This window comes from Catharus ustulatus, chromosome 3, assembly GCF_009819885.2.
Source record: "Catharus ustulatus isolate bCatUst1 chromosome 3, bCatUst1.pri.v2, whole genome shotgun sequence".
Taxonomy (NCBI): Eukaryota; Metazoa; Chordata; class Aves; order Passeriformes; family Turdidae; genus Catharus; species Catharus ustulatus.
This window is the reverse complement of record NC_046223.1, coordinates 44,328,898-44,348,288: the sequence shown is the minus strand read 5'-3', so window position 1 is coordinate 44,348,288 and position 19,391 is coordinate 44,328,898. Positions and strand designations below refer to the sequence as shown.

The window sequence follows — 19,391 nt, the reverse complement described above, 5'->3', positions numbered from 1 at the left end:
CATGCCAGGTTGAATGGGCTGTCACGACAGCCGCCAGGAGTGAAGTGAGGACTGAGCAGTACCTGGGGGAAAGGTAATTCCAGCAGTGAGAGATCACCACCACCGACTCATTGAGCCCCTGCTCAAAACGGACCCCAGACTCGGAAGTAGAGCAGAACTGTGCCTGTGGAATAATTATCATGAGAAAGGAGAGGAATGACGAGCAAACAGGGGTTTGAGTACTAATTAGAAGAAAAGTTATGTAATTTATAATGGAATGCAGGCGCCTTTGTTAAAGCGTACAGACAGCGTAATGTTTTTGCGACCGAGGAGCCAGCCTTTCGCGCGCGAACCGGAATAAAGCGCGGAGAGCCGCGGGAATAGCGCCTCGGTGTGTGCATTGGCGCCGCGCTCGGGATAACGAGCCCGATCCGGGCCAGCACCACTGCGCTCGGGACAAGGAGCCCGATCCGGGCCAGCACCACCACCGCGGGGAGCGCATTCCAGCCGCCGCCTTCCCGGGCACGGGAGCGGGCGGGAGCATCCCGAGCACGCGCGCACCCCGGGCACGTGCGCCTTGTTTTGGGGGCGGGGCCGCGAGCCGCCGCGCCGGCGCGGGGAGGCGGAGCGCGCGCGGGCCCGGGCGCGCCTGCGCGGCAGCGCGGGGCGGGGCGGGGCGGGGCGGGGCTGAGCCGGGCCCGGGCGGCGGGGCCTGCTGGGTTCCCTCCGCCGTCAGCGCCGAGCCCGGGCGGGGCAGGCAGCGAGCAGCGGCGGCGGGGGTCACCCCTCCCGGGATGTCGCAGAGTGCCATGTCCGAGACCTACGGTAGGATCCGGGGGCGGGGTGAGGCGATCCCACTCTCCCTCCTCCCCGCCGGGCGAGCGGGCCCGGGGCCGGGCAGTGCCCCCCGAGGAGCGGGGAAGGAGCCGCTGTGACGTGAGGGCTCCCCGGGCTCGGGCGGGTCCCTCTGCCCGCCGCTGCCCTGAGCTGCCAGCGCCTGCCCCGCCCGTGTCCGCCCGGCGGGAGCGCTCCGAGTTACCCCTCAGGGTGAGCGGGGACCGGCTTGGGCGCTGCGCGCCGGGGAGTCGCGAAGGAAACTTGCAGTGCGTGTCCGCTGGGAGAGGCTGCCCGCTCCTTTGCGTGGGGATGGCGGGTGCTTCTGCGGGTCCAGTTAAGGTTTCGGTCCTGTGTCGTCTTAGACGTGCAGGCGTCAAAAGGAGTTGACTGTGAGAGTGCGTTGCGGGGGAAAGGAGAAAGGTCGGTGGGTATGTTCGTATGTCCCTGCGTTGGCATGGGTGTGTGACTGCTAGTGACATGGAAACATCCCTCGGAGTAAGTCAGAGTCCAGGCACTGACAGGGTGTGTCCGGTGCGCCGCTGGGAAGCATCAAAGAGAAGTGAGGAGTCAAAGAGGGAAGCAGAGCTGGTATTGCTGGCTAGGTAGAGATGAGAAGCAACTGAATAGTATTAATTTATTTTCTTTATAATTTTACTTGAAATTCTGCTGGGAATAGATTTCTTCCCTTTCCATACCATACTGTTCTGTAATTTTTACCTGTATACAGATGCTGTTGTACATATAAACATATTCTAAAGCCATGTAATAGGTTCATATTCATAGTCCATGAGAGTAGGATCAGAATTAAATATGGAATAATTGAATTATCAAAGCAAAATTGGACCCAGCAACTCTGGAAACTGTTCTGGAGGCTGGGATGTCCATCAGGAGTAGGCCAAATGACCTGATTGTTTCTACTGTGTAGGTAATTTTATTTTCAATACTGTGGTCATCAGTGCTTGATGTTCTGTCCTTCTGGTCACTGCTTCAGTGTGCAGCAAATACACAGAACTAAAGGGCAAAACGAAGCAAGAGTGTGGGGCAGCCCTTGAAGTGCCAACATTAGGATAGTCAAACCCTGCTTCTTGTGTCCATCTGCTCTAGAAACACATAACACTTACATATAGAAACCAGAGGGGTGTGCTTTGTCCATCTAGATTTGAATTAGATCAAGTTCTTTGTGCTCTGTACTCCTGTGATTTATAACTGGGATCACTTTGCAGTGGTTATGGTGGTCTCTGAGCAAAAGAGCTGGTAGAAAACCAGAGAGGACAGCATTTCAGTGGTGCTCCTCCTTTGATGCTGTAATACTAGGTACAGCAAATACATGATTGATATCTTAAACCAGAATATTTAAACATTTTTTGCATTGTTCCAGTGGTGCAGAATAGGGATAGTAAGCCCACTGGAGCTGTTGACACTTTCCCATTATTTTGGTATCCTAAAAGAAAAGCCCTTGAAATGGAAGCTTTGTAGTTGTGGGTTGTTCCTGTTATTTGTTTCACTTATTTGATATATTACCTTTTGGAGTTTCTGTGTTTGTCCTGTGCACACACACAGACTACAGAAAATTCAGGGCTAGAATGCTTCGGAGTATCAAGTTCTAGAGAACATAGAAGAATGAAAGCTAAGTTATCGTATAAAATTTAACTAATGGCTCTACAATCTCTGACCATAGCAGTAGTCAGTAACTAATTTTGCAGTGTCCTGTCCACATATGTAGCAGCCCCACTGACAAATCAAAGTTAACAGTAGCATGTGATTAAATTATGGATCTTCTGTGTTTGATGAACTCTCTGGATTTAATGTGCTCACTGTCCAAACAAAGAGTGGTTTGTTGCTGACCAGCTGTTACAATGACCATGGAGGATGGGAGAAGGATTAGGTGAGTTTCCCCATGATGACTGAGACTAGGGGATCACTGTATCCACCTCCTGGAATCTCTGTAGCTCGTAAATGCTTAATCATTAATTAGATTTTTCTTGTCACCTGAATTATGACCCATTGCAATTATGTAACCTCAAGCTTTTTATCCCGTACAGATAGGCTCAGGAAACTGGTTGATGGTTGGGTTGATGTTTTTTTTCCCCAATGTCATTTTGCTGTCTGACTTTTATATGACTTCAATTTTGCTATGAGGTTTTAACTTCTCTTTCTGTTGAAAGAGGGGTGTTTTTTTCAATATTTTTCTCAATACATAGGGAATAAAGAGCCTTTCCTCTGACCACCACTGTTAATTTCATGTCTCCTACGTTTTTTTCCTCCTTTAGTTTCTCCCTCCGTGTCAAATTCTGTCTTCTTTGAAGGTTTTCTGTTCACTCGCTTTTCACAACTCGTTCTGTCCATTATTGAGATTCATGTTTCTTCCCTCTCTTCCAACAAAGTTCTGCTGCTTCTCAGTCTTTTTGCTTGCAATTCATATTTTCACTTCTGCAGATCTATTACATCAGTTGTGTATCTTCTGTTCTTAGCTTTCTTATCTGTTCAGTTATTTAAGTGTTCAATTCAATATCTATTCAATTCTTATGTGTTCAGTTTATTTCCCATACACAGTGCCAAAACCAAACAAAACATGAATACAAGATAACTCCATGAATTTTGAGACTGGGTTTAGAAATATAGTTTTCCTGCTGCTTTTGGGAGAAAAGGGTCATTCTTTTAGAAGCTTGACATTTAACATTGGAAACAGATCTCTTATTCATAGGAAAACCCTTTTAACTCAAGTTTTCTGAGATGTAATGGTCTTTTTGTCGATAATTGCTGTATAACAACACATGCATGTTTTAGCTTGCTTCCCAGTGCAAAAATACTTTTTTTTTTTGCTGGTAAATACAGCCTGACAGAAAGTCACTTATCCTTAATAAATAAATGCAAAGCAACCTTTTGATTTTAAATGGTAAAAGGATGGAAGTTGTATAAGCATTGTATAAATGCAGTGTGTACGATTCAAGTCAAATCACTCCTTAGTTCCTTGTGTTTTTTCCACCAGCATCTATAAATCCCAATCTGGTCACATAAGTATATGAATCTCTGTCATTGGCAGAGAATGTGTAGTCTTTCCATCCATTTGAAAATAATTCTTTTCGGTCTGGACAATTTGATTCATCCTTTTTCTCACCATCCGATCCCCTGCCATTTACCTGATGGTATTTGCATTTGTCACCCTGGTTTCAGTTTGTTTCAAATCTGATTTCATTTCTTAGGGAGCATAGCTCTTTTCGCTTGTAAGGCAACAGAACTTCCCTCTTTGTAGCATACTTTTTGCAGATTAGAACAGAGCCAGGTTGATCTGTTCTACCTGTTCATCTTGTTAACTTTCTGCTAGAGAAAGGAGTAAGCAGTGGGAATAGCTCCTCCTCTCACTTAGAGGCAGCATGTGCCAGTAGGAATGATTCAGAGCACTCTTTCCTCCTGCCCTGTGCCATGAATGAGAGAATTTCCAAAGGGTCAGCATTAGTGACTGTAAATTCCACTCCATAGCAAGAAGTTGGGAGGATTTCAGGCTGAGATTAGAGATACAATTTGATCTCCCCACTACTCCCCCACTACTGTATTAGCAGTGTAAAGGAAACAATTTAATTCTCTTTGCATTTTAAAGACTGAGCTACAGCATCTCAGAAGCTATTTGACTATTTCTTCTGCTAGAGCAGACTTCAGTGAAAGGAGGAGGAGGTTGGATGTCTGGGGGTGGTTGCCACATCAACCATCTGTTTTTGCTGGTGCTTGAGTCAAAGCCCACAATTGTCTCTCTTCTCCTTTCCCCTCAGCTCACACTGCACCACCACCCCCAAAAGGAAAAAACAAACACAAAAGACATGATGTAATTTATGTAACTTAGGAGCTTGTGCTGCTGGTTTATCTTTAGGGTGAAGCCACAATTTTATTCCTTTTTACCTGTGCTAGAAAATAAGTTTTATTTCCTGCACCCCCTACCCAGGATGGGATCAGGTGACGCATGTAGCTCTCAGAGGAGAGTAAGCCAATTCTTTATAATGCCTTGTTTGGTTAAACAGCCAGGCTATGCTGCATTTCATCTCCTTATTATTTCTGTAGTGCATATTTTGTAACCTTTTTTCCCTTTAGCACAGAATTCAGTTTTGATCCTAAATCCCTTCTGTATAAAGATGATCTTGTATAAAGGCGAAGTGCTTTAGCTTTTCTAGACCTTTTCAGTAGCCAGCATGGCAGCAAGCATTTGTAACATCTGAATGATGTTGCTTTTCAGCTTTTCTATGAAGGAGGAACAACAGAATTCAAAAGAAAAGTTTCTCTAGGGTGACAGCGTTGGCAGCTGACTGGAATGCTGGAGCTCTGAGCTGCTTTGTCAATTGGAAAAAAAAAAAGGAGATAAAAAAAAGCTATGAAATGAACTAACTCCTCTGGGAAGAGGACACCAGAACAGAAAAACTAGAGCAATTAAGCAGTAGTGCAAACATAGAATGTGTGTTGCATTTGCTGAAGTCGCTAAGAAAGAATATATAAAGTTTTAGTCTGCAGTGATGGTCTAAAAGAAGCTCAATTGACTTCTGTGCTTCCAAACTGCTAAATTTTGCTTTAATCTGTACTGTTTAATCTGTCAGGATTGTTTATGGGTTTATATCTTCAGAAGAGCAGAGCAGTTGTTGATTGCTGTAGAGTTGTTATATTGTAAATGCACATCAGTCTCGAAAGGCAGAGTCCGAGGCTATAAAGTCTGTGTTAAAGCTTTCTGGCATAAAGTCTCAAAGCAGGAGCAGCCCTCTGGTGCAAGAGGTAGAAGCTGCAGCCTGGTACAGAGTCTCAAGAGGCAGATGCTCCCTGGCCTTTCTTCTTGTGTTCTTCTTGGTCTTCCTCTTCTTTTTCATGTGGTGGTAGTGATGATTGTGGTGGAGGAAGAGGGAGAGCGAGCAAGCTCTCACTCCAATACACAGATTTTTTTTTACAAATTACCCAATGAGATAAAAACACAAACCTGAAGCATTTCTTCTAAACCTATTAGAATACTGGTTCTATTATATGGAAGTTTACATATACTTTGCTTATATAGCCTGTCTGTTCTAGCTGAATAATGTAAGCAATATTCCTACTACTCTGCTTTTATTATATCTAGAACTATGTTTTTGAGCTCTCACTACAGCTTGTTTTTGAAACTTGTTTTTGAAAGATAAAACTAGATTCTAAGGCTTTTACTCTTTAAGGCACTTAAAACATATTTTTACTTCTACTTCATATCTATGCAACTTAATAATATTTCTACTTACTTAAAACTAAAGCTTATGCCTCTATTTCATGTCTGTATGGCTTAATATATTTTAATTTCTCTAAAAGCTTTAATTCAAACCCTACATTTTGATCTCTCTCTGAGGAACTCAGAGAGGCCTCTGTTTTCACACTCCAAGATGAAAACATTTCATGTCCTAAATCACATGCTCAAAATAAAAATGTAGTTGATGTGGTACCAGTTGTCATACAGAATAACGTTATAGGAAAGAAGTTGCAGAATAACAAGATGAAAAATATTCTCCCCATTCTTACCTGGAATTACCTTATTTGTTAATATGCTAGGCTGTGAACTTAAAAGTTTGTTAAATCTTGGTATTTTTAACGTTTGGTATTGACAAACCCTTTTTCTTGATCTTCCTTGCAGTTGATTAAATGTGCAAAGTATTCCAACTTTCCTGAACCATGTTATCCAGTGCTCATGGATAAACTGATAACATAACTCTAAAGGCTTTTTGGTAGTTTGGATAATTTATATTAAATTGGAATTTAAAATTATAGAAGCATGGTTATATTTGTGGATGTAACCATGTATTTGAGTCTATATGTCTTTGGGAACCATGCTGCCTTTGGTGAAGAAAGGTTTTAATTTTTTTTTGTTAGAGGACTGGCATTTTCATTTTATGAAGTGGCCTAAAACACATTTCTCTTACTTTCATACTGTGGAAAAAGTGAATTGTAACTAGTTTCAGGTTTCATCTCTAAAAAACCCATTTGCTATTTTGTCAGATGGAAATTTACTTTTTGTCTATTAAGTAAGAAGGCAATGAACTGGCATCGGAGTGATTTATTTGTAGGAGAGATTCCCTTTTACATTTGTCTGGCACAATAGAATCTCAATAGGAATTAGGAGTCTGTTATGAAGCGCTGCTAGAATATATTATCAATCTAAAGACATGAATATGAAATCCCCAAATAGTACTGTTGCTTTCAGAGCAAAATATAAAGCACCTCAACTTAAAACACCTCAGGGGAAGATACATTGCTGTTCTGATGCTCTTCCAGATCAGTCCCTGGCAGTGACATGATTGTCCCAAGGCCTGACTTCCCTGCAGCCTCTCTGTGCAGAAGGGAGCTGTGTGTTAAGTTTGCTGTTCAGTGTGGGTTTGTGGCTTGCACAAACACGCCTGCATGAGGCACATTTGACAACCAGTGCTTGCAGTTGCAGTGCAAATTAGTGGGGAAATGGAGTTTTGATTTTAGTCTTTACCTTGTTTGGGTTTGCAGTTATACTACTGTCAGTAACACGAGTCTTCTGTGGGAAAAAAAGGAAGGTAAACTTGAATTTTGTAATTGTTTTGAAGGAGAAAATTTGACAAACAACATTCAGCAGATACAAAATAGAACCAGTTCTAATTGGATTTCAGATTTATGTTTGGAAAAACAGCAGAATCAGAAATAGGTTATTTTAATTGTGTCTGTGTCTCAGAATATCTTGCATTTTGAGGTACTCTAAAAGTGGTGTAACCAGTGAGATTATACACACACAGAGAGTAGTTTAAATATACAAAATTGTGTAAAAGGCAGCTATCCAGGGATATTTGACACATGGAAATTCAAACTTGGCTTCTTTGAGATGGATTTTTTCTTAACCTAACACTTTTTATTTATGATATTTGCATTTGGTTATGATATTTATGATATTTGCAATTTCATACTAACAGTGAAGACTTGATAGCGTGAAGGGTTCTCAGCTTTAGCATGTTTTGCAGTTGAGATGACATGAAGGGCCCTTCTTTAGAGAAGTTAACACAAAATTTTCACAACCTGAAGGAAAATCCTTTTTGTAACTAATTTTTTTTAATCCAGAAAGCATGAGCAGTTAGGTGGAGGCATGACAAATGAAAGAATTTTGGAACTGAAACTCTTGAGCATGGTAAATGGTCATATTTGTGAGCAAGAAACAGCTATCTTCTGAGAAGGGTAGAATTCAAAATCTATTCTGAGCCTGTTACAGCATTTGACACAAGGGCAAAATGTTAAAAAAAAATTCATATTGAAACATTACTTCATTTGAAATATGAATAAAATCCAGAAGACAGCTGAAGATGAAGAATGGTAGACATTTCCAGGGCTCATAGCCTTGTCTTTTTAAGAAAGAGAAACTTGCTCATTGTTTTTGTCATTGCTAGGGAGTGTTTTTGATATACAATAACTCCTTCATGAGATGGAATGAGCACACAGACTTGTGTGTGTCTTTTGAAACTAAGTACTGAAATGAAGTCCTGGTATGGGGTTTTATCAGTTCTGTGTCTTGCTTAGCATAATTTAGTTCCCTTTTTATTCCCCCATCCCCTGGGGCAATACCCACATAGCCCACTTGACAGCTTTGGACACTCTTAACAAAATTAATGTTTTTATTTTTGTTGATATTGCAAACTTAATAATTTTCCTTGCATGTTTACCAGATGTCTTCTGGAGATCTGCTCTGTTTCTTAGAGAAACTGTGCGATAAAGAGTAAAAAATCTTCTGCTGGTAGAAAAAGAATTTTGCATGAGCTGTGAAGGTTCCCTTGGTGGCAATGTATTAGGGGAAGCAGTTGTAAGCTTTCTAATCAGTTTATCATTTTTGAGAGCAGTGTAAGACAGGGGAGCTTTCTTCAGTCTTTAGCAAAACTGAAAGGAGATTTGTGGTGGTAGCATTAAAGCATTTTATGTAACTGTTTAAACAATAGAAATGGGCCATAAATCTTGAAAATGTGCATTACCAATGAACATTGATATAAATGGCTCACAAATAGGGAACAGAAATATATGTATATTAATTTAACATGTGGAGGAAATGTGAAACTAGGCATCCCAGAATAAAAACTATTTCTTCCCTCTAAATTTTGCAGAGAAATACTGTGGTTGTCCAATCTGTACAAGGATTTTTTAAAAAAAAGTATGAGTATAAACTGTTAATAAAGAAGTTCAAATTAATGTAAATTTTCAACCAACCAAAAAAAACCACCAAAAAACCTCCAAACAAACAAAAAACAAACAAAAAAAACAACACAATCCCCCACACACACAAAAAAAAAAAAAAAAAAAAAAAAAGCCAAAAAACAGCACTTCCCCTCTCTGGATTTGTAGATTTTCAGAAATTGCATCTTTATGTATTTGTGTTGACTATAACTAATAGCTTACACACTCTTAAAACATGTTACTGGAATGCAAGTCAACCATTTGAGTGTGATTCAGCCTATTCTAACTGAACTCAGATTCAGCTGTTTGTGCTTTGTTTTGTCTTTCTTGCCTGAATTCTTAGTTCTTGCTGTGTAACACTGCTATTGCAGACACTGGATAATTCTTCAGATTTTTTGCTATTTTGCTAGTTTTGTCATCTATTCCCTTCTCTTTGAAATAAGACTTGCAAGAGAATAGCTGGCTGGTGAGCTGGCTGGTGTAACAAAAATGTAAGTCCCTACTAAAATTTATGGTTTTTTTTTTTCTTTTCAATCTTCAGATTTCCTGTTTAAGTTCTTGGTCATAGGAAATGCTGGAACTGGAAAATCCTGTTTGCTGCACCAATTTATTGAAAAGAAATGTAAGTATATGTGAAGGACAGTAAGAGTTCTCCACTGCCTTGAACCACAGGTAAAGGCTCTGCCTACATGAGTACCTGTTATTGGTATGGAAGCTCCCTAATTCTCTTATTTGTGTAAGTGAGGATTTTAGTGAAGAATTATGTTCAGAGCTGTGCTGTAAATGCTTATTGCTCACTGTTTGTCTTTAATCTAAAGCCTAATATGGACCATTATTCTCTGTTATCTCAAAGAAATATAACAAGATGTTGGTGAAAATGCAGACTTACTTTCTGTGAGAGGTATAATTTGCATGTACAAGATTCCCTAGATATATAGTAGAGACTTGGAAGTTTTTGGTAAAAATAATGGCAGAAATGTTGAATTGCTTAAGTAGATTTAGAAAGTTTGTATCGTCTTTCAAAATAAATAGTAACTCTGTTTTCTTTAAGTACTGTGGCCTATGTTAAATACTTATAGAGAGTCAATTGTGAATGGTATTCAGAGATGAGCAAATAACATAAAAGAAAAATTTCTACTGGATTGTACACTTGGCATCAAGTTTAAACAAAAATAATATGCAGTTAGAGACCTTTATAAATCCAAGGTGACTGTTGTCTTTCTCAACCAAACAGTAATTCACCTTATCTCTTGAGCAATACTTAAGGATAATGATGTGTAAGCACTAAAGAACATGGCTTGATTCTGAGTGAACTTGAAACAATCCCTTGCTTCTAGTAAGAGCAGCTGTAAATTGCTGAGATTCTGTGATATCAACAGCATACACAGAGCAAGTGTCTTAACTTTGTGCATTAAAGAAGAATTGGCTGTTGCATATTCATGGTCAAGACTGTGTGCATTCTCATGAATTTTAATTTTAAATGGTATGAAAGTATTAGAAAACACAGTTGGAAAAAAAAGTATCTTACTTATTAAAGTGAACTGGAAATTATTTAAAGCAGGCCTTTCTAGTAGTAAGTTTGGATTGACTAAACCGTCAAAAATTGTGAGAACATTCATTTCTGTGTGGTGGCAGTGAGCTTATGAGCAGCACTGAATTTCATGGTCCAGGAAGTTTGTAGTTTGAACACCGAGGAGTTTTGATAATACCTAAATTGTTTTATGTAAAAAGTATTCACTCTAAATATTCTTCAAATAAGTGTTGTTTTCTTTCTTCTTTTTGTAGTCAAAGATGACTCAAATCATACTATAGGAGTGGAATTCGGTTCAAAGATCATAAATGTTGGTGGCAAATATGTAAAATTGCAGATTTGGGATACAGCAGGACAAGAGCGGTTCAGGTACACTTTTCAACCGTTTTCTTAAGTGTTATTATAATTGCTGCTGGGAGTGGTGGATAATATTTATCCCTGCTTGTAAGTAGGCAAAGCTTTTTGTTCAGTGGAATTGTTTGTCTGCTTTCATATTATTAACCTTCCAACCTGGACACAGCGACACAGATCCATCGATTTCGGTAGAGCAGTGCTGCCTTGTAGGATCTGCCCTTTCTTTCATTGGGTATTTTCTGTTAAGGTACATGAGTGGAATGGGCTAAAATCTTGCTCACCAGCCAAATGGTTTTTTAACTAAGAGTGTGTGCTTAACTCTATGTTTAGGAGACCTTCTATTGGTTGGAATAAGTGAATGTCAGGAAGCTGTAAGCTGTTCAAAATCTGAATGAAAACAATTGCACACTATAATTGTATACAGTTTCATTAGAGAAGAAAAAAATCAGTCAAATTCATTGAGGTAAATACATTTCTAGAAAGACTGAGATCTCTTAAGTTTCTTAGAGAAAAAACAATTTGTCAGCTTATAATAATCAGTGTGCTTTTAATGCTGTGTTTTAACAGTGTTCTAGATCTGAGGCATAGATCAAACTCAGTAAAAATATAATGGATTCCTGGGTACATTCACCATCAAATAGGACATCCTTTTTTTTTAATATTTTGGACGGGATAGAGTGTATGTCTGAGTCTCCTTGTTTTGGGAGAGGGGTTGGTTAACACGGGTGGGTATGATGGTAGAAGTCTGAGTAATGGGCAGCAATCCAGGTAAATATCCTCTATGATACAAGTCCTTTGGATAAACTTCTGACTAAATAAAGCTGGGCTGTGATATGTAGTCTTCATTAACGAGGTCTCTTCAGTGTGTTGGCCAGATATCAGCCTCCAGTTCGGTGTCTGGTCATGTGTTATGATAAGTTGTGTACCTTCAGCACCATGCAGGTCATAATGGACTTTGAGAATCCTTGTACAGCTATATTTAACCAAAGTGCTTCATCAAAATCCTGGTTGTAATTAGTCTGCTGCTGCACAGCTGATAACATTGTCTAAAAAAAATGTTTTGTTAATAAGAATTCTGTTTCATAATACATATTGTGTTATATTAACCCAGATTTTAAACAATGAAGGCACCACAGAAGTGCATATTTGTAATTCTATTTCAGGTCTGTAACAAGGAGTTACTACAGAGGGGCTGCAGGTGCTTTGCTTGTCTACGATATAACCAGGTAAGAAAGCCAGATGCTCTTTTGCTCATAGATTGGCAGATCCAATTAATGCACAATGATTCCTCCCCAAGTACCTAATGCTCTAAGACTTCTGTTTCAGTGCATATTTAAGATTTGGAACTTGCTTACATGAGATATTGTGAGTGTCAAGTGTGAACAATCCTAAAGGGTTACACAAATTTGTGGGGATTGGCCCCCCAGTCACTGATCTAATAATGGTGGACTATGTGCAGCCACTGGCTCTGCAAGCCTTGACACAGAAAAAAAGAGCCAATTTCAGCCACCCTTAACCAAGGTGGTGCACCCTATCTTGTGGAAACTGCTGATTGGTGTGCTGGGATAGAAGGTCATCCTCTGGAGAATCTAGCTCTACCTCCACATTCTTTAACTGTAGGCCAAAGTTCTGTTCATCTCTGCATCTTTCAATATTTTAGTATTATAGGCAGCCAGTAAAACACCATACCATTACACTTGTTCACATTTTTCCTGCCACCATTGACTGATATTTGTCAGGTGAGTTTTGGATTGATTAATGGTGATTTACTAGGTTGTTGCTTGTTGTTCTGTGAGTGAAGGGTTCTCTCAGCAGGCTTTGAAATCTGTATTCTGTACTTAAGGTCAGCTGGAGTCATCTGTCACTCTTACTGCTTGAAAGCTTTCTCCCTGACCACTGCTACAATGGCAAGTGATGTGTGTAGGGTGACTGCCTGCAGTGTAGGTCCTGACACCAGTGTGAAAGTTCAGGCATGCACATCTACACAAGCCTTGTAAATTCTTACAATCCCACTGGTAATTTAAGTATCAGTTGGATTCCAAGTGGAACAGTATCTCATTCTGTTATCCCAAAATATAATGCACAAAAGGTTGAAACTAGACAAGAATTAAAATGTTAGCTTTTCATATTAACACGGTGTTTTATAATTGTATGTTTATATATTGTTATATATTAATTTAATTTTGATTTTTAAACACTCAAGTTTTTAGATAGCTTCATGAAGGAATTTTATACTCTTCCCATTTCATCACTGGCACACTGAGATGTGTAGGTGCCTTGCTTTACTACCAGCAGTTTGTTTGCCACAAACACAGATTTACTGTCTGAGTTTTGGTTCAGTGATCTGTTCGTGAGAAATTAGTATGTCCTAATAAAGGATTTTATTTCCTACTCAGCCGGGAAACCTACAATGCACTTACTAATTGGTTGACGGATGCAAGGATGTTAGCAAGTCAAAATATTGTGATAATACTGTGTGGAAACAAAAAGGATCTTGATGCAGATCGTGAAGTCACTTTTTTAGAAGCATCCCGGTTTGCACAGGAAAATGGTAAGTCATACCAAACCTTCATGTAGCATTCAAAGATGCATAATACTTTAAATCATTTACATTTTTGTGCAATTAGGCTGTACTTTGTACCCAGAAAAGAGAAAAAAGTTCTGTCAGTACTTGAGACCCAGAAAGGCAGTGCCCGCAGTGGAAATTACATGTACTACATAAGTCTCATTACCAGTGGTTCTTCTACTCACAACTGCTCCTTTAAGCATACCCTCTATGTGGGAATATATTCTGTAGGAAATGTAATGCAACTTCAGGTATTGCCTTGCCTCCAAACAGTTGAGGAGAAAATTAAGGACATGAATTCCCATTTTTCAGCGTCTTAAAGACTCTGTAGATAATAGACAAAGTTGAGTGGAGTGCTGCAGTTTGAAGCAATGAGTTTTGCTCATTAAAAACTGAGTTCAGTGCAGGGCATGGATTCAGACAACTATTAACTGGTCTGTAGTATTCAAATTTTCCAGTCTGAGGACATGATCCTGTGTCACTAATGCCAGTCTTGATCTGAGCTTCTGTGCCATCAGCAAAAACTGGTTTTGCTTTTATAAATCTATTAAAGTGTTTTCTACCAACTCTGGTTACTGGCTTTGCTTTTAACCTCTATTATGAAGTTTAGTTTCAACTGCAGTTTTGCATGCACAACCCAGGTTATCTTTGGATTCTAGTTTTCTAGGTCCCTGAGTAAATTTTAGAGGATGTTTTGTGGTTTTGCCATCAAAAGTTAGTTTTCCTGGACCATGCTTTTTGACTGTAGATCTCTGTAAAAGCATTTTTATTACTCCTAGCTTTCATGCTTTGAATTACTATACCTGGTATTCCAGACTTGTATTGATGATGGTTTTTTTAATGTCAAATGCAGAGCTGATGTTCTTGGAAACAAGTGCTCTAACGGGGGAAAATGTTGAAGAGGCCTTTGTACAGTGTGCAAGGAAAATACTCAATAAAATTGAATCAGGTAAATTAAGCTTTATAAAATCTTTCCTTTTATCTGAAAACTAACAAAAGTGCATGTGGAAGTATCACCATTCAAAGTCCTCTAATAGAATCAAAGAAAAAAATCTCACAAAATTTCATTTTGGTAAGATAACCTATTTGTTTAAAATAACCTATTTGTTTAAAATAACCTGTTTGTTTTATAGCTCCTTCTCATATGCTTTAATAGGAATGGATGTCTAAGTGAGATCTGTATATCCAAAAAGGGGTGGTGGTGTGAATTATTGGTGATGTTTACCTTAGCAGTCAGGTATGAGTGTAGGTTCTGTGTTCTGTGGGTTGCTGCATCTCTAAAAATACCAAGGCTGACATTAGACAGCTTTTGTAGTCCAGAATAAAAACCTAATATCAGGGCAGCCATAACTTTAAATTCTACTTCTCATATGTAACAGGATATACAGTCAAGAGAGTATGAGCAGTAATACTAAAAATTTCAGGGATGTTTCCTAGCAACTGTTTCTCTGAAGTGACCTTCCTGCCTCTCAGCTGAAATCATTTTTACTTTTGCAGATCTAGAAATATACCAGAAGCTTCTCAACACAAGTGGGCAGGTTTCTACTGGAGACAGGCTCCTGTGTGTTAGATGTCATTATAGCTAATTTGCATTCCAATTTTTCTCTTTTCTAGCTGCTTGCTGTCTTTAAAGTTTTAAGTACCAGCAGTATTGAAAAGTCTGTCTTGGATTCTAATTACATGTTTCCAATGCCAAACACAAATTTTTAGATGAAAATAATACAATGTTTTCATAGAAATTTTTTGATTACTGCATCAAATCAATGCCAAACAGCAGCTTTCATTTTAAACAAACAAACAAAACAAACCTAAACACACCCAAAACCCAAATGAAAAGACAATGTGTAGCTAGTTTCTCATGATACTGTGGTTTGATGACTGCTTTAAAGAGGCACTGCCTCCACAGAATTAAGTATTTTCTGTGAACTGCTCCTGGCTTTTTCTGTGACAGCACACATCCACAGAATCATGAGAAAATTGAGACTGTAAGGAGCTTATGGAGGTCTCTCTTGGCCAGACCACCATACAGTCATAAGAACAGTTCTGAAGGCACAGGGTAGGAAGTAGGCAGAAATGGATACCAGAAGTTAGAAAGGTTGATCACTTTCCCTGGGGGGGGACAGTTCTTTTTGGAATCCTTCCATCAGATTGATCCATTTTTGTTTGACATGGTATCTACAGTGCTGTTTTCTTTGCTTATGAGCCTCTGAAAGCAGGAAGTTTTTAACTTGCAGAAAACCTTTTAGACCTTTCTTTTTTTCAAAGTAGTGCAAATGCATTCCTTGTTTGCAGCCTAACTCTGGGACAGATTGCTTTGTCATCATGATTAAGGGCGTATGGTTATATCAGAGGATAAAATGATTCAGGTTTGAAATGACCTAAAAGACAGAATTGAGATAATATCTCCATAAATAGATCAGAATATAATTATGCATTTTTTTAAATCTAATGTTAATGGTTAATTTGGAATATATTATTTGCACATGATCTATATTCTTGTGACCTTTTCATTTCTCATCAGGAGAATTGGATCCAGAAAGAATGGGCTCAGGTATTCAGTACGGAGATGCTGCCTTGAGACAGTTGAGATCACCACGCAGAGCACAAGCACAAAGTGCTCAAGAATGTGGGTGTTAGAAAAACAAAACACAAAATCCCAAATACTTACTTTAGATACAGAAGGTAAGGCTACAAAAATATTGGGGTGGTGGGCTCTTACTGAAGTATTTCTAAATCTTAGCTTACTCTGAATAATGATGTAGAAAACATTTTAAAATTCTCTATTCCTGAAATACATTGTAGGACTAATAGCTACCTAATGCACTGTAGAGAAAGTGAATCAGTTCTGTTGCACTGGGAACAAACATTAGTAGAAGTAAGCATTCACAAAATGTATGTCATAGTGTCTTGTCCTAAGCTATTTTAAAGTCTTTTCTGAAAATGAGGGTTAAACACTGACTGAGACTCAAAAATTAAAGATAACACTAAATTTTAAACTTCTACTGACTTTTTTGCCCGTACCTAAAAGCACCCTGAAGTTATTCTGATTCCTGTCTGCTATTAGCAGAAATGTAAACAAGAGAATAGTAATATTTGCTGCTTAAGCAGTGTTATCATCTAAAGTAGTTCTTCTGGGGCTGTTGCAGCCTAGGAAACTGGTGTGCAGTTCTTCTAAAGATGTTCAGAGAAAGCGAGGAAAGAATTTTTCCCTTTAAGAGTTGTAGGGAAAGAGACATAAAGAAGACATAAAGCTATTCCTAAGAACAGCTCTGTGGTTAGTCTTTCTTATAAACAGTTGTCTTTAAGACACTTCTCAATAGTCACTGAATTTTACATCACTCCTTGCAGCATGCAGTAGCTCTTAGGACAGTCCTTTCTCCCTGTGCAGTTAATTATCCTGCTGTAATTAATCCTTATTTCTCTAATACTAGGACAGTGATATCAAGTACTGCAGGCATAGTTACTGCATCACTTTTTTTACTGTGTTTGTTCATCAGCTTGAGCAGTGCATACAGCAGAAGCTTTATGGAACATTAAATAATGCAGCACATAATTCTACATTCTCATTTTTTTTCCCATGATCCGGGAGCTTAGCGCCCAATTAAAGCCCAGAATTTTAATAATGAATAGGAATCCTTGAACTGCTTTGCTCCTATAAAATGCCATTCTTCAACTAAGAGACTGCTAGAAAAGGGCTTTAATTTAGTTCAGCTTTGGTATGACTCTACAGAAATGAATATTTATTGATCTTATTTCAAGAGCTCAGTTTTCAGTTTGATCAGTAATTAATGGAGTTCTTATGTGTATTTTACAGCTGTCCTTGCAAATGGTGTTTGAAGAAACAGAAAAGCTTGAAGGCTATGCAGTTTTTAAAAACATCTTTCCACTATCTGCAAACAGAGCTGACCACTGCTGACAGAAAGGTGTCCTGTGGTAAGGGGCAGGAATGTGCACAACATACAAGTCTTCAAAGCGAACTGGATAGCTTGGTGGACAATATTAAGGCTCATCCTGTATGTAAATGTTTTCCATTACCTTTTTTTTTCCACCTCTAGTTTAAAGCATTGCAATGTACTGTAAATAATGTAACAGTAAATTTACAAAGCATGGTATACTTATGTATGCTATTAGAATGTTGCACTATAAGCAGTTTAATATTTTATTTTTTTATTGCATAAACAAATTTAACTGAGGTAGGCTTTGTCACATTTGTTTGTTGCACAATAGTTTGTATTTACAACCTGAATCATAAAACCACTGGCAACTGTCAGTGAGAGGTTGTTGGTTTATTTTTTCCTATTCAGTTGCCACATTCTAACAAGCTGTTGACAGGATCAATTCTTAACGTGTGGTTATGACCCATATTTCTGTATCCTGATAAGTCAAGTTGGAAAAGGCAAGTTAAAGCACAAGAGCAGAGCAAGAATGCTACACTGAGCTATACCATCTTTCATGAAATTGGAGTTCTGTTTATTCCCTTTGTCCTGACATTTTTGGTTCAAATGGATGCTTATATCTGAAAAGTATGAACTTTGGGTTGTCTCTGAATTAAATGGAATTAAGCATGCTTTGTACTTGAAAAGCCTGGGTGTAGGTTTTAAAAGGCTGTTGGGTCCAAAAATTTTCATGTTATGTCACTCCTCTGGTTATTGTATTTAGGACTGGATTTCTTACAGAACTAGTAACAATTATTCCCAGTGGTGTTCTCTTCCTGGCAAGACTGAAGTGTTTTTTGAAGCAGCATAACTGTGTTTTCAAGAACATCAGAGAACTCCAAAGAAACTTACCTGTCTTAATCCTCACTCAGTTCAGCAAGACCTCTGGAGTGGGAATTGGATGGAGCTGTCTCCTCCATCAGTCCAAATAGCCAGTTGTTAATTGGGATGTGTTGTTTGCCAGAGCTGAGGAGGATGTTGGTTCCAAACCGCAAACCAGCTCTGGAATGCTGGAAAAAGATGAGGTACTGTGTAGTCTGTTCCACCACACGCCGTTTCACCAATCAGGTTTCTTGGCACACTGACAAAAGCTGAGCACTGACACAGCACAAGCAAAGCTAAAGGTTACTCTCCTGTCACTGTTAGAGTGGTGGAAGGGGTGTTGGCTATTGATCAAAACCTCTTTCTCATATTACAGTAGCAGTTGAAAGGAGCAGAGGACTATTGCTTATAAATAGAAATTTCAGGGGTTTCACAGGGATTTTCTTCTACTTCTTTCTGTCTCTTTTACATACAAGGCCTCTTTTATACTTGGTTCTTATGATCAGTTTGGTCAAGTGTCTCTGGTTTAAAAAGCAGAAAGCAATTTTATTCTTTCAGTAACTGTTTTAAAGCTGTCCCCTTCCTCCCCGGAAGGAAAGAATACTGTCATTATAATGAGTTTGGACATTTTTTTACCATTTTCTAATGTATACTCTCACTGTATACACATTAACCTGGTTAATGTGCATGTTTTGTAGTATCTCAGCCTTTTATGCTGCATATCTTGCTGACATTCTAAAAAGAAATTTTCTAAAATTGCAACTCCTTACAGAAATACTGTTGGAAGCAATAGCTCTCAGCAGTACAAACTCTATTGTTTACTATTGCTTCTCTAAAGGTCTTATTTCTAAAAATAAACATCATGCCAATATCAGCCCTGGAGTAGATTTCAAGCTTTAGCATTATAGTAGACACAGCAAACCAAACCTAGCTCACCTGAACAGTAAGTCATAAATAGGCTATGTATGTTTTTACAGTAAAATTCTTACTTTACCAAAGCAAGAAGAGTGGGAGTACCTATATCTGAGGTTTCATTGTATGTGGAGCTTTAGCTGTTCAGCCCATTAAGAGATTTAAATGTCTTATTAAAGCCTGTGTCTTGCCTTTTAATGAGTCTGTTGGCCTACACTATTTCATTTAATGCTTGTATCTAGCACCAAATAAAGAATCTTCCTTGATTTTCTTCCAGCAAATCCTGTTT

The 19,391-nt window shown here is 38.8% G+C and overlaps 1 protein-coding gene across 1 annotated transcript; it reads left to right on the top strand.

The window, feature by feature from the left end:
* Positions 1–658: 658 nt before the first annotated feature.
* Positions 659–19,368, top strand: RAB4A (RAB4A, member RAS oncogene family). The gene is made up of 8 exons (XM_033054026.2): positions 659–804; positions 9,524–9,604; positions 10,768–10,882; positions 12,031–12,093; positions 13,264–13,418; positions 14,287–14,382; positions 15,955–16,115; positions 17,248–19,368. Exons 1-7 carry the CDS (start codon positions 774–776, stop codon positions 16,068–16,070), a joined length of 657 nt encoding a protein of 218 aa, XP_032909917.1. The 5' UTR covers positions 659–773; the 3' UTR covers positions 16,071–16,115; positions 17,248–19,368.
* The last annotated feature ends 23 nt before the right edge of the window (positions 19,369–19,391 follow it).